We start from the raw sequence: 14,857 nt of genomic DNA, 5'->3' as shown, positions 1-14,857 counted from the left end.
ACAGCAGACGTTGAAGGTGACAGCACTAGGTTATTGTCAAGATGAAAAGAATAGAAGTCCAAACAGCACCCTTATATTTGGTGTAGGAAGCATTTGGATGACCTAGGGAGCCAAGAGCCAGGGTTCGCTCACCTGGATGTAAGGAGCTGTGGATCACTGTGTATCCTTAAAACAAACAAGCTAGGGAGGGATTTCATCTCTAAAATCAATTTACCTGCTGTAGTAGTTAGGGTAATGTAGTGACAAGTGAGTTTCAGAAAGCACACTAAAGATTATTTCTTGCTCACATAACAATTTAGCTTGAGTAACCCTGGTTAGTGGGCCAATTTCTTCCAAGGGGGACCCAGGCTCCTTCTATCTCGTGAGACACCCGAGTCCCTTGGAAAGGGAAAGAGAAGATGGCAAATCCACATCTGCTCGAAAAGCCATAACCTACACGTAGCACATCCACATCCACTAATGTAATGCTTGTGTTTGGATCTAAAAGGCTGGGCCCGATACATGTGATTTTTGCCTGGCCAGGGAAATTTTTATGACAATGTTATTCTAAATGGGAAGCATGAGTTATTTAGTGGATAGGTGGCCATTTCTGTCACATCCTGTGACTATAGCATTGGTATTAAGAAACTTGAGACTTTAATCACCATTCACATATTGGCCATTTGTCCTTATGGCCAAAGGTCATGTCTTACTAATGCATAGTTTGCAAATCTCAACAATCTGCAAAATTGCAATGCTCCCTTTTGTTTCAGTGTCTCCCTGCATCAATCATTGGTCTCTGTAACAGAAGAAAACAAATGGCATATTCAGAGAGTAATCTAAGGGCATTGAATAAGGGCACTGTTGGGGGAAGGATTAATGGACCCAAAAAAGGTGGTGAGATATGCATCGGGATACTGTTATCACCCCTAGGCCTGAGGAGTTAAGGGGAGGGTGTTTGAACTCTATGACTTGTTTGATAGGGGTCATGGCCTAAGATACCGAACTTACAGCCTTTCCTTTGCCAAACCATGTCATGGTAGGGAAGACCCAGGGACTGAATACCTTGACCACTGTCTCATTTCAACCTTTGATCACTGCTAGGACCTCCCAATAGCTAAATTAACTGGAAGCCAGGGGCAAGTTTCCCCAAATAATGCTGGTTATTTGAGTTCTGCCTCCCCAAGACACAGGGTGGGGCCGAGAGGATCTCAAGAGGTAAAGGGAGACTATCCAGCAAATCCTCTGAATACTTCTAATGGTTTTCATGTGACTTGAGATTCTGATCTGAAAAACAACGTCACTTAACTCTGTAGCCTTTTTAATGTAGTGATTTCTATCTTGAAGAGAAGAAGAGGAAGAAGCCATAAGCATACCAAACGTCCATTAAGACTAATGTCAGGAGCACAGGAACAGGAAGTTCAATGAGTTGTCATTAATTTCCAGGTGCGCTCACATTTTATCAGGACTAAATATCAAGCTTAGAAAGATCTAGTTTTCTGTAACACAGTATACGCTCTGATAAATTTCTTTAGGGGAAACACTGGGCTCTCCCAATAAAGAATTAATAGGTTACTTGTATCGCTTTTGATGTTTTTAATCATACCACCTTTTGCTGATTATTCATGACTTTCCAAGTAGTGTTTCAAAAGGCTTTTATGTGAATTATTTTGATTCTCAAAACAGCTCTATGAAACAGGCACTGTCATTAGCACAGTGTAACTTCGTTGTAAATTGAAGCGCAGAGAAATCAAACTACTTACCAAAGTTCACTTGGGTAGTAAGTGGAAGTCAGTATTTGAAATTAGGTGCTCTGATCGCAGAGCCTGTGCTATTAAAATCTGTGCTATTCTGATTTCATGTATAAGATTATTTTGATTTGAGGACCAGAAAAAAGAATCTTTGTAGGCACAGTTTGATTGGTTTACATTTTTTAATTGCATTTTTTCCGGGACCTAAGATATCATATTATTCTTTGAAATTTACTTGTGCCATAGTGATGTATAAATATATGTTTTTTTTTTTTTTTTTTTTTCCATTTGCGGGTGATAAAACACTAAAGTCCAGAGATATGGTTGATTTCTGGATGATTTTCTCAAATATTAGTTCCTATTCCATTCCTCTAAATCAACAAATAAAACAGTAACATAATGATACTCTGCCCCCAAGACCATAATTTCAAGATACTTGAAGTAGAAGCGAAACCTGAGGTATTTGTGTTATTTTTCCTGTCTCTCCAAAATCTGCTTGTTTATCGATAGTCTAAGACAAGATAAAGATCCAAGGGTCTTTGGGTATTAGAGCACGAAGGTATAAAATAATACCTATTTGTTGAGTATTTATTACATGTTTGGTACTCTGCTCAATGTTGTATATATCATATCAGATGATCCCATTACCTGTGAGTAAAGTAATAATATTAAAACCATTTCACACATGAGGAAACTGAGAGTAACTTACCAAAAGCCACACAGGGAGGAAGTTCTAATGTAGTTTTTCTCACAATGTATTAAAACCTACTTGTAGCAGAATCGAGCCGGAGTGCTTCTTAAAAGCACAGGACTCAGCGTCTTCTCAGCCTTCCAGCTGAGAACCTTGAGTATTTGTGTTTGCACATCTGCATGGTTTACCAAACCTCTCAGTTGAGATGTTTGAGAATCCCATTCACAAATTTTATTACCACCAATGTGAGAAGAAAGAGTGGCTTCAAGGAAGCTGTGGGAAAGAAATGCAATGTTTGCCTGTTACCCCGTGAAAGGGTGCCTCCCCACGTATCTATAAATACTTCAGGAGTTATTCGGCAAAAACCAAGCATAGAACTGTCAGGAAGAGATAAAACATTTTTACTTGCCGTTTTGTCTACTTGCCTACGGGCCTTGTTAAGGAAGCATTTTCTTATTTCTAAACCCCATCAGGCTTCTTGCCCAGAAACTTTTATTTTTCCTTGCACAGAAAATTACAGAGGTTGAGTCTAACCAAAGCAGACTCAGAATCCAAATTGTAATTCTGTGATGTTTTACAGATTGTGGTGCTTTTCACGCGATGACAAGTGACTATTTTTTTGCTTCCCGTGAGCCACAAGGAGCCGTGCTTAATGCTGGGCGTATAGGAAAGTCATGGTGTTGCTCTTCATGGGGTTATCGATATAGTTAGTACCCTGACCTTTTCTTAGGTTGTGCGAGCGTGAGATAATGGGTGCTATTCTATTTGAAGTATGAGAAAATGAACGTTAAAGGGGCCACACTACTATTTGGTCCATGGTTGTACTTTAGTTAAGTCATCATCTACATTGTTCTACGGAGTCCAAGTTCAGTTTTCTTTCCACTACCTTATGTTGTCTTTCAAACGTAGATATCTTGCACAGCTTCGGTTGATGAAAGCCTAGCCATTCTCATTCCAATTTAAAGTGTTTTTTTGTTTGCGTCTGAAGATGCAGTGAATCATACTGCGTTGACATAATTATGAGGAGAAGACAAGAAGAAAGAAAACGCATGGAAACAGAACAACTGAGAACAAATGATCAACTCACAGACTGGCTTCCGGATGTATAAAGACGGGATTAAGTTATCCCTTAGTATGAAGGGATAGATAAAGGAGGAATGAAGCGGGGTTGGTAGAAAAGATAATGTAAAGATGACTCCAAGGGGGATGAAGGGAAAAAATAAACAATTTTATGTCCAGGAAGTCCTTCATCCAGATCTGTCACTGTACAATCAAGCACCTGTCTGTGACATCCTTCCCATCTCTTTGCATTACAGGAGTGTGTCCACCTTTGTCATGCCTGCCTTCCTCTCACACATTAAGTAATGTTTGTCATTACAGAAGGTGGGGTAAATTTTCCCATTATAAAAATAGGCACAATTCATATTGTCTCCTCCATTTCCAGAAAGCTCAAACCTGTGAATGGAAAAGGGAGAATGAGTTCCTGTGAAAAACGATGTCAACAATCAACGATCAAACCCTGCGGGCAAGTATTTTGTGGCACAAAGTGGAAAAAAAAATGAAAACACACATTCAGATCATTGAGAAATTTTCACTCTGCTCGGGAGTATAAAGTATGCACAGCTGAGGAGCTCCGTAGCGATTTCAAACAGCATCGATTAAGTAGTAAGTGAGCAGTAGGCACCATTAGAGTCCAGAGAAAGAGACGGATATGGATGGGATCTAAAACTATGGAGAAGGCTTTATCTTTTCATCTTTTCATAGAAGAGCACGCTTTAGCTCTGTCTTGAAGGGAGGATAGGATTTAGATAAACAGAGAGGAGTTAGAAGAACCCCGTAGGACAAGTAGCTGTACAAAATGGGAAGGAGCTCAAGGAAAAGTAAGTTGATCAGACATTTTTTTAAATGAGGATTTGTCTTACAAGCTAGCAGATATAAGGCTAAGCACACTCTACCGTGATTGCCTTACCTTGTCTTTATTCCCTGCCACACTGCTTGTGACAAGAGAACAAAGAATGTACACATCTAATTGGTTTGCCAAACATCTGTAGGATACCTACCATGTGCCAAAGCTGTTTTATGTGCCGATGATAGAGTCAACAAGGACACGGTCCCTTCTATCAGGGAACTTACATTAAATATAAGAGGATATTGGTAAGAAGCCAACAATAAAACATTTCAGAGAGTGGTAACAGTTACGAAGAAATGAAACGAGTGGATGTGGGGCTAATTTAGTTTCAGTAATTGAAGTTGACCTCATTGAGGAAGTGAGGCTTCAACAGACATGTGAGTCACAAGGGGGAGCCCACAATGGAGTTCCGGAGGTGGAACATTCCAGAAGAAAACAGTAAATCCAAAAGCCCTGAGACAACAAAACAAGTTGAGCTTGTTGAAAGCACAGAGGGTTCACCCGTTTGCCTAGAGTATTGGGAATGAGGCAGAAAATGACAGAAGCTAAAGCTCAAGACCTATGAAGAAATTTGCTTGTACCTGTGGTATACTTTGCTCCTCCCCATAGTAAATACTTAGTACCTGTTGAATCAATTAATTGCAAATTTTAGTAACGATCAGATTGTACAAGTTTTAGTTATATGGTTTACATTTTAACCGGAAAGGCAGAATTTTGACATACAAAATGAGCAAAAATCTTGAGGTTGGAAACTGGAAAGCCATATTAACTATTAATGCAATTGGCTCCTTTGCCTGGCTCGTCTGTAGAAGGATGAAGCCTTATGATATGAACATTGGAACCACCTTGTAAACGATGTGCCTGATTCTTGGAGAACCCTAGCGTGAAAGAGTGGGTAAAATGATGCTGAAAAGTCCAAAGAAACCTCAAAGTAATCACTTCCAACCACAAAACAACAAGAATGATAATTTTGTTCGAAAAATATGCGAAGAGAATCGGATCACGTTAAATGCACTCACACGCGCACACACACACATGCAAATATCACAACGGTAAATTTGAGGGTAGAAATGAATGGGGAAAAATATTGGAAGTAGAGGTTGGTTGTGACACAGATAGAGAGCAGAGGCATGGGAGAGTAAGGAAGGTAGAACTGTCTTATTACCCGTGGTCACTTATTAGGACTCAGGTGTCAGTGACTCAGCTACTGCTTATGTAGCACACAGAAGGGTACAGAGCCACCTCCCAACTTTCTTTTTTCATTTTTTTAATGTTTATTTATTTTTGAGAGAGAGAGAGAGAGAATGGGCACAAGTGGGGCAGGGGAAGAGAGAGACGGAGTCACGGAATCCGAAGCAGGCTCCAGGCTCTGAGCTGTCAGCACAGAGCCCGATGCGGGGCTCGAACTCGCAGACTGCGAGATCCTGACCTGAGCCCAAGTCCGACGCTCAAGCGATTGAGCCACCCAGGTGCCCCAAGCCACCTCCCAACTTTTAAGTAACTTGCCATCAAGAGAGTAGTTGTATTCCAAAAGTCCAGTGACTTACACATCTTTGGAGGGCACTGAACCATCTTCCCACCTCCAGACCTCATTAGTGTTCTTGCGGGACAGTCCAACCCAACGAATGAATCCAGTCCTAGACTTCATGTATTCCTATTGCAAACACAAATAAATAGAACGGTCAGCACGCTTTCACAGGTCTTGCAATGACGTAAAGACAAAGCTTCTCGATAAGACCCTGAACAACAACAATAAATTAGATTACACGTCAATATGAATATTAATTATATTTGGTGTTTAGAATTGTGCCAAGTTCGCTTGTTCCAGAATGAAAAATTGCTTGTAGAATACAGGGAAAAAAATGTTCACAAAAAGCAGATATTCTAACCTCCTCTGTGTTTATCTTTCACTGACAGAAGACTAGAGTCTATTATAACCACTTCAAATAGAGTACCAAATATGGCTGTTAAATAAGATAATGGCAAACAACTGGAGAAAAAACATAAAAAAGAAATATATTGCTGGCGAAACTATTATTCCCTAGGTTTAACCTCTACTTGGCTTTGGTTTCATCGCTTAGCTTAGTTTTGTAGTAGCCTACAAAATTTACATATGGAAGTATTAATTTGTTTCAGTTGATTGAGTAAAAGGGAGTTATATGAGGTCTTTCTCAAAGGGATTACAAACAGCATCTGCTTTATCTCATTTGCCTTTTTCTTTTTTTTTTTTAATGTTTATTTATTTATTTTGAGAGAGCGCACAAGCAGGGGAGGGGCAGAGAGAGGGAGACAGAGAATCTGAAGCAGGCTTCGAGCTGTCAGTGCAGAGCCTAACACGGGGCTCGAACCCATGAACTGAGCCGAAACCAGATGTTTAACCAACTGATCCATCCGGGCGCCCTCTAATTTACCTTTCTCTGCCTAGGAATGAACACTACCCACTATACGTTATGGGTCATTGCCTATTGCCCCAATTAGAATATAAGCTCCCCAAGGTTAGGGACTTCTGGAAGTTTTGTTAACTGCGTAGGTTCAGATTCTGGACTCGTTTCAGTGCATATTTGTGGAATTGATGGATCAATCAATCAATCAATCAATCTATGGGTAACAAAATTAAAAGGAGTCAAATGTTCGTATACGCTCATACCTCTCAGAAAAAACAGGTGAGAATGCATTCTTGACAAATAAAAAGTGACTTGAGCTTCTTGACAGATGTGAGACACAGACTGGCATTCCATAAGAGACAGTGTCTGAAAGTCACCTTTAACCGCTTATTTTTTAAAGCTTCAGGCATAACTCACCTTTCTGTTAACCCCCTGTTCTTTTCGCTAAAATACACCCACATTGTATACTTCACTCTACAAAGTATAGTCCACCTGCCGTTCAACTATTCTTTGTTTCTCAAAACTGACATTGCTTCCTCTTTCATTCGTAAGTCTCCAATCTGGCATCAGCTTAGGGTAGCAAGATTCAAGCCATGTTTCCATGTCTCCCATTAATCTCTGGCTGTTGAAGTCGAGGTTTTCGGGCACTCTCTTCTTTTGCCAGATTGGAAAGAAAATTAATGTATTTATCTGAATGCCGTCTCTGAGTTTCAGTCCACAACACGAATTAGTAGATGAAGCAGCACACACAAAGGAGCATGCGTGTCAGTGGAATGTTCTCCTCATGTCTGGTCCCACTTCTGTGGACTCCAGCTCAGGAAAGTAGAAGTCAGTTTTACTGATCAACTATGGCAGTTTTGTAGACTATGACTGGCTTGAGCATTTGCATTTGGTTTGATCTCTGTACACAACCCAAATCCTGATCTTGTATTCGAACTTATACTTGCGTTCATGTTTAATATACAGAATATGATACTTACCATAATAGAAGGTGTAGGATGAATACCATACATACTTTATGCCTTTAAAAAAACGTTTCAGGGGCGCCTGGGTGACTCAGCCAGTGAAGCGCCTGACTCTTGGTTTTAACTCACATCATGATCATGTGTTCGAGCCCCGCATCAGAGTGGAGCCTGCTGGTGACGCTCTCTCTCCCTCTCTCACTGCCTCTCCCCTGCTAGCTCTCTCTCTTTCAATCTCTCTCTCTCAAAATATTTTTAAAAAATTAAAAAATGTTTTAATAAACATACTACTTAAAAAAATAAAAAAAATTAACCTATTATTTGGTGGAAGGGAGACTCTAAGGTGTGGTTTCTGGTTTGCTTCCAGGATTCACAAAGACGAGAAAAGCTATTCTAAATAATAAAGAGAGAGTGCATGAGTGGATGTGAACATAGTTCACTTGAAAATAGAGCCTTTTCGGGGCGCCTGGGTGGCGCAGTCGGTTGAGCGTCCGACTTCGGCCAGGTCACGATCTGGTCCACGAGTTCGAGCCCCGCGTCGGGCTCTGGGCTGATGGCTCAGAGCCTGGAGCCTGTTTCGGATTCTGTGTCTCCCTCTCTCTCTGCCCCTCCCCCGTTCATGCTCTGTCTCTCTCTGTCCCGAAGATGGATGAACGTTGAAAAAAAAAAAAAATTTAAAAAAAAAAAGAAAGAAAAGAAAATAGAGCCTTTGGGGAGCCTGGGTGGCTCAGTCGGTTGAGCGTCCGACTTCGGCTCAGGTCATGATCTCGCGGTCTGTGAGTTCGAGCCCTGCCTCGGGCTCTGTGCTGACAGCTCAGACCCTGGAGCCTGCTTCGGATTCTGTGTCTCCCTCTCTCTGCCCCTCCCCCACTCATGCCCTGTCTCTCTCTGTCAAAAATAAATAACCATTAAAAAAAAATAGAGCCTTTGTTAGAAGCTGTCAAAGAGGAAAATGTGGAAGAGGCAACGCGTTTTGCAGAAAAATTTCAACTGAAATCCTGTGTGTTTCGCAAATGAGATTGTTCCCCACCCTACCGAAGAGCCTGTGGAAAGGTGGAGTTTGTATCATAGTTTGTTCAAGTTCAACTGTTCAACAACTTAGCAGGACCCGGGGAGCCATGCAGTACTGTGACGACATTGTTATTTATATTTTACAGTGATTTGAGCTGCTGAGTTTCTTTATACTTTCAGATTCTTTTGTGAGTTAGTAAATGGAGTTAAGAAAGCTGAGAAAGCTTAAATGACTTGTCACAGGCGTAAGACCAGAATTCGAAGTCTCATTAGTTCATTTTCACACTTTTTACTCTCAGCTGTGGTCATTTCTACTGGGCTTGATAAGGTTCTCAGATTAGTACAAACTGTAAGACTCGAGAAACGTGTGTGTGTGTGTGTGTGCGCGCGCGCGCGCGCCTGTGTGTGCGCGCGCGTTGTGTGCATAAAATCAAATGCTTCACTTACAATTTTGCTCCGCATGACTCCAAAATATTTGACAGAAGAATCTCCTTACCAGAACTTTCTGGCTGGTAATCTTCAGCAAAGTGGCGTTCACGTTAACACAGTACTGCTTACTCTCTTCCCACGTCAAGTTGTGCCTGAAAAATCCATAGCAACTATCGCCGTAGTATCTCCAGTTTCGGTCACATGGGCTGCATTTATGGCCTTAAGGAGAAACCCAGCATAGGAATCTTTACTTTCTACTTTTCCTTTTTCCGTGTATTCAATGTTGCTTGCAGATCTCCAGATTCCCTACGGATAACATCACAGAAATACTCCGGGGGGGGGGGGGGAGAGGAAGAGGTTACAAAACCATACTTACTGACGCCGCTCTTTTGTTCGGATTGTTTTATTAAATACTGGCAGAACTGCTGTGCCAACCGGTGCAGAGTGCCTGAGAAATTTTTGTTCTCCACTTGTAGGTAGTTTCGCTCTGTGGCAGCTGGATGTAAACATTGGGTAATAATTTGTCATCAGGATAATAACGGTGATGCAGAGACCTTTCAATGAACTCTACTTTCAGTAGAATTGTCAAACTGAGTGGTTACTGGATACACATGAATAAGCGAGGACTGCAAAGGGTCTGGGGACAAGGGGGGAAGGGGACCCAGAACAAATTAAGAACTGCGCAAAACTGACACCTGGTGGTCATCCAAAAGAAGTTCAGTTATATGAAGGAGACCATCGCAAAGTAAGAAAATGCCCTCCTGATCAAACGAGGTGCAGGTTTTGAGATTTCCTTTAATGCAGGTTGCTAAGCAGATTTCAAAGGTGGATGGCACGTTACTTTGTTTTTCACGTCATACCAAAATCTCTTTTGATTTAAAAAATACATTATTGATTTCTGGTTGTGCTCAAAATATTGTGATATTCGGGTGAATAAAAGATGGCACAGGAGGGGCGCCTGAGGGGCTCCATGGGTTGAGCTTCAGGCTTTGGCTCCGGTCATGATCTCATGGTCTGTGAGTTCGAGCCCCTTGCGTGGGACTCTGCTGTCAGTAGAGAGCCTGCTTCAGATCCTCTGTCCCCCTCTCTCTCTGCTCCTCCCCCACGCATTGTCTCTCTTTCTCAAAAATAAATAAAACATTTCAAAATATTTTTAACACTACTACTCACATTTTCCAAAAAAAAAAAAAAGATGACAAATGAAAGATTCTACAATATCTTATGAAAAATAAACAGGTACACAAACCAGCAACAGCTACATCATGGGCTTTTAGATTTATAAAAAGAAGGGCTTTTAGACTTCTAAAAAGAAAAAAAATGATAATTTTTTTTTGTGCGGGACACAAATTGTTTCTGACTGAAAATAAACACATTCATTAAACACAATGGGAAGGAGGGCTTTTAGGAAGAGGGACTAGAGACAGCAAACTCTCAGGCGGGGAAACCGAGAAAGCCCCATGTTGGTCGGGGCGTGGGATATGTGAGACAGGGAGAAAAAAAACTTGAAAAGATCATGGGGATCTAAACCGAGCAGGATCTCCAAGACCAGTTTAAAATTCTTGAAAAGGATTGTAATAATAAATCAGCAAAGTGATCGTAAACAGAAGGAAAAAGTCTGAAGTCGAAATTGAGAATTTCTTGGCAGCCATGTAGAAGATGATTGAAATAGTAACAAGTAGACCCACAGTGACAATTTGGTTCAGGGGCATCCACCCGGACCCTCAGGTGTTGCTTTCACCAGGTCAACTCTTTCCCAATGAGTCAATACTTACACATCATCCACAAAGCCACCAGCCCAATAACTAACCCCACGCACAAGGTCAGCAGAATCAAAGCCATCACACGCCACAAAGGTGAGGAAGCAGAGTCAACTGTGGGCACACAATAAAGATGTTAGGGGGCGGGCTATGTGGCAGTGTCACCTCTGCCCTTGCTCTCTCAAGGTTATCTGAGTGATATAAACAGATTCATTGCCAAATGTTGCTAGTGTTCTTTTGGTGATCATCAATAGCGAGCATAACCCACTCCCCATGCCACGCACCCAACTTTTTCCAATGGATTTCGACTCTGAGTCAAAAACGACGATTAAGGGTTTTGTTTCTTGGTCTTCGTTGTGTTTTGTACCCACCCCCCTAAATGATGGCTTTTATAAGCCACAGCTGGAGAATCATACCCATTGGCTGACATCTTCGAAAATGAAGGTTAGAAAACATTCTTTCCCCTTATCCGCTTGATTTTGATTCCTCCCAGCAAGAAACTGTGTAAACCTTAGGGTAACGTTCCCTGCTTTTATCTTCTATCGCTGATATTCTAAATAAGTCTGTCTGAGCCTATGTAGGTATTAGTCAAATTCTGAAGAGAAGGAAGGTCATCAGGAAAATGAAACTATACGTGCTACCCCTAGCAGAGAAGGGAAACTCTGACTGACCGATTTCAACAATTAATTTCCAAGTTGCTGGCTCCGGGCACTCTTACCTGAGGTGAGAGCCGGTTTTCGACCTTTAATATTTAAAGTGACATATCCGTCTTCATCCTGCATGGCTTCCCTTGGACTACGAGTGAGCTTAGGGTCCAATGACTTTGCAAACTTGTAATGTCCACTCTTAACGATTTCAGTGTTGGCGAGTCGATGATCCTCCTCTCTCTGGTAAGGAGGAGCCATAGGAGTTGGGGGACATGGTTGTTTTGTTTTGGTTGGGTTTGGGTTTGGGTTTTTTTTTTTTTTTTTGGATATTTTTTCTTCCAGGAAGCCCCTTCCTAGCTGTTCAGAGATACAAGGACCTTGAACGTAAAAACATACAAATAATAACTTGCCGTGAAGGAGGAGATATGGCATTTGCTTCCTGTTTTCTTTATCTTCAGCCCTGAATGAAGGAACATCTCCTTACGTGTATCCTTTCAAAGAACAAAAGTTCATGCCTCATCTTCGCCTTAGTGGAGCCTAAATCATGTTGTTGAAATGAACCGTTTTGTGATGAAAATTTCCTGGGCAAAACACGAGCAGATACATAGCCTCTTCCACGGTGAGGAGAAAGTCTAACATAATTTGATCTAATATGAGCTCTATGAGACGTTTCAGGGTCTTGTGTTAGAGGGCAGCATTTCTAACTATAGCCTACACTTCATCCAAATGCGTGCATCTTCCACAAATTATATTTTTCAAAACTTTGAGGACTCTGCAGGAAGCAGGCTTCATACTGCTTGGGTTTAGGCATCAGAGAAAACCCACCAAATAAAGTGAAATAAAGCCGAGTCGGGGATGTAGGCACTGCCTTTCAAAGGTTTTCACTTTAAAATGAATTTCCAGCAAGGGGCAAATCATCATGAAGCGAAATTGTGTAATTACAGGTATGGTGGTGCTTCGATGAAGAGCTGTTTGTGAAAGGGACAGGTTCCTAGTGCCCTGCACATCGGAGTGTGATATGTGTTTCCACGCATTTAACTGTATAAAATGGGTTTTCAGGTTGTTATTGTGGCTCACACTGAAAGGAGTTGTAAGAACAGCCAGAGAGGGGCGCCTGGGTGGCGCAGTCGGTTAAGCGTCCAACTTCAGCTCAGGTCACGATCTCGCGGTCCGTGAGTTCGAGCCCCGCGTGGGGCTCTGGGCTGATGGCTCGGAGCCTGGAGCCTGCTTCCGATTCTGTGTCTCCCTCTCTCTCTGCCCCTCCCCCTGTTCATGCTCTGTCTCTCTCTGTCCCAAAAATAAATAAACATTGAAAAAAAAATTAAAAAAAAAAAAGAACAGCCAGAGAGAGCTAGTTGCTGTGCTAATGTAAGAATATTAGTGAGGACTCTATTTTGTCATTAGGGTAGCTTTTATATAGTTTTATAGCAGACATATATAAGTATATATATAAATAATAATAATATAAATATACTATACAAACATACATATAATATAAATAATACTTATATATAAATATAATATAAATAATTATATAAAAATATAATATAAATAATAATTATTTATATATATAATAATAATATATATACAGTTAAAACTTCATGGCCAGAAAAGCTTCCCTTCTTCTAAGTAACTTCTAGGCATTAATCTTATAAATAATCTTATTTTTATTTTTTCTCTAGTTAGCTGAGTGTCAGACTTTACTTTTCAATACAGTAATTACATAAGATCTTATGGCAGGTATTTTGTTTACTAATTTTCCCTTGGGGACATCTTGTACCTATTTCTTTTTCCCTTTCTGTTACCTCCTTCCCTCCGAATTCTGTGTCAAATTCACTTAAAATAATCTTTCATTTTGGGGCACCTGGGTGGCTCAGTCGGTTGAGCGTCTGACCAGCTCAGGTCACGATCTCATGGTTCGTGAGTTCGAGCCCCGCGTCGGGCTCTGGGCTGAGGGCTCAGAGCCTGGAGCCTGCTTCCGATTCTGTGTCTCCCTCTCTCTCTGCCCCTCCCCCGTTCATGCTCTGTCTCTCTCTGTCTCAAAAATAAATAAACATTAAAAAAATTAAAAAAAAATAATCTTTCATTTTAAAATTTCTTTCCTTACACACCTCACCTAATTTTAAAAGTGAGGTAAAGAATAAACAAAACAACATGGGAGGCATTGCCCAGGAATTACTCAGACCCTCCTTCTCTTCTTCTGTTGCCTTTATTCACACAACATTCCTGAGGCTTTTCCTCCACCTTCACTCCTCTGTTCCGTGTTCTTTCTGTCACTGCCTTACATCAGCTTTCTCCCTCCCCCCAAAATATACAGAGACACTGAAAAATAATTGTGACATAGTGACAGAGAGAAAAGAACGGAGGAGAGTGAGTTCAAATGACACTTTTTTTGCAAATCTTCGCTCTGGTCTTAGTAGCCCAATAAGTAACTTCTGAAAATTTACAGTTAAATTAAATCAAATATGTAAGTAATGTTCGTAGGCATTCAAAAGCCTTTGTAATTATTGTAAACGTTTTCTTGTTCAATTAGCAGAAATTTTCAGGAAGTATGAAACATTACAATCAGCTTGTTTTTTTGTGGTTTCTACATTCTCTAGGTCTTGGGTAATTGGTTGAGATATAAAAATATCGCGTTTATTCTTCTTGGAAATTGCCAAGAATATGTTGGGCTTACTTCCTGATTCACGAATGCTTAAAACTTTACATTTAACACCAGACATAGGAAAGCTGAAATGTAAGCTTCAGGTGACATTCCTTTCCTATAGCTCAGCCTCTGGACTTTCTTTGGTTTTTGTTTTCCTTTTAATGATTGTAATACAACTTTTTTCTTTTTTTGATCGTTGAAAACACTAGCCAAAAGCTGAGGGTCTTAGGTCCAGATCTATGTTGCATAAAAATATATTTGCCTTTATTTGTATTACCCTAACGTGGCTTGGAGGGTGTAAACATGCTGGGTAAGTACAGAGTTTCTCAGGGTCAAAGGAGCCCTTGATAACATTAGTCTTAATTCTATTTTCTTCCTCTACATAGCCTATAAATACAAGCTGAGTTACTCAGCAAATTAAACAGAGAACTGCAGGAAAAAGAGATAGAGATAACACACTTTTCTTTTTTCTTTTTCCAAAATCCAAAGACTTTGCAAGATCGCGCGTGCGCGCTCTCATTTTTGAGTAAATTTTATCCCTAACGTGAGGCTCAAACTCAGGACCCTGAGATTAAAAGTTGCATGCTCTACCCACTGATGCAGCCAGGTGCCCCTTTGCTCATCACCCTACAAGACCTGTCATTGACACGTTATTTCTGTTTTTATATTTTATTGTCCCTCTTTTCTTGT

The 14,857-nt window shown here is 40.8% G+C and overlaps 1 protein-coding gene across 2 annotated transcripts; it reads right to left on the bottom strand.

Moving 5' to 3' along the window:
* Window positions 1–2,799: 2,799 nt before the first annotated feature.
* CLEC1B (C-type lectin domain family 1 member B) lies at window positions 2,800–11,911 on the bottom strand. Of its 2 annotated transcripts, none has more exons than XM_047067335.1 (6): window positions 11,592–11,905; window positions 10,889–10,987; window positions 9,493–9,612; window positions 9,184–9,335; window positions 5,878–5,984; window positions 2,800–3,876 (listed from the first exon to the last, which is right to left on the bottom strand). In XM_047067335.1, the coding sequence occupies exons 1-6, from the start codon at window positions 11,776–11,778 to the stop codon at window positions 3,732–3,734; spliced, it is 810 nt and encodes a 269-aa protein (XP_046923291.1). In that variant the 5' UTR covers window positions 11,779–11,905; the 3' UTR covers window positions 2,800–3,731. The 2 variants fall into 2 exon arrangements, with proteins under 2 accessions (XP_046923291.1, XP_046923292.1); XM_047067336.1 differs by having other exon boundaries at window positions 3,814–3,876; window positions 5,837–5,984; window positions 11,592–11,911.
* Between the last annotated feature and the right edge of the window lie 2,946 nt (window positions 11,912–14,857).

The sequence above is a fragment of the Lynx rufus genome, unplaced genomic scaffold (genome assembly GCF_022079265.1).
Source record: "Lynx rufus isolate CCGP_SWC_20201006 ecotype Redwood Valley unplaced genomic scaffold, mLynRuf1.p SCAF_7, whole genome shotgun sequence".
Taxonomy (NCBI): domain Eukaryota; kingdom Metazoa; phylum Chordata; class Mammalia; order Carnivora; family Felidae; genus Lynx; species Lynx rufus.
Note: the sequence above shows the minus strand (reverse complement) of the source record. Positions and strands in the feature narration are given on the sequence as shown.

Coding starts and splice junctions, on each gene's coding strand:
- CLEC1B (XM_047067335.1), bottom strand. CDS start 11,778: ATGGCTCCTCCTTACCAGAGAGAGGAGGATCATCGACTCGCCAACACT. Junction 9,613..10,888: donor GGTGGCTTTGTGGATGATGT/GTAAGTATTGAC, acceptor GTTTACATCCAG/CTGCCACAGAGCGAAACTAC. Junction 5,985..9,183: donor TTACCAGCCAGAAAGTTCTG/GTAAGGAGATTC, acceptor TGTTTGCAATAG/GAATACATGAAGTCTAGGAC.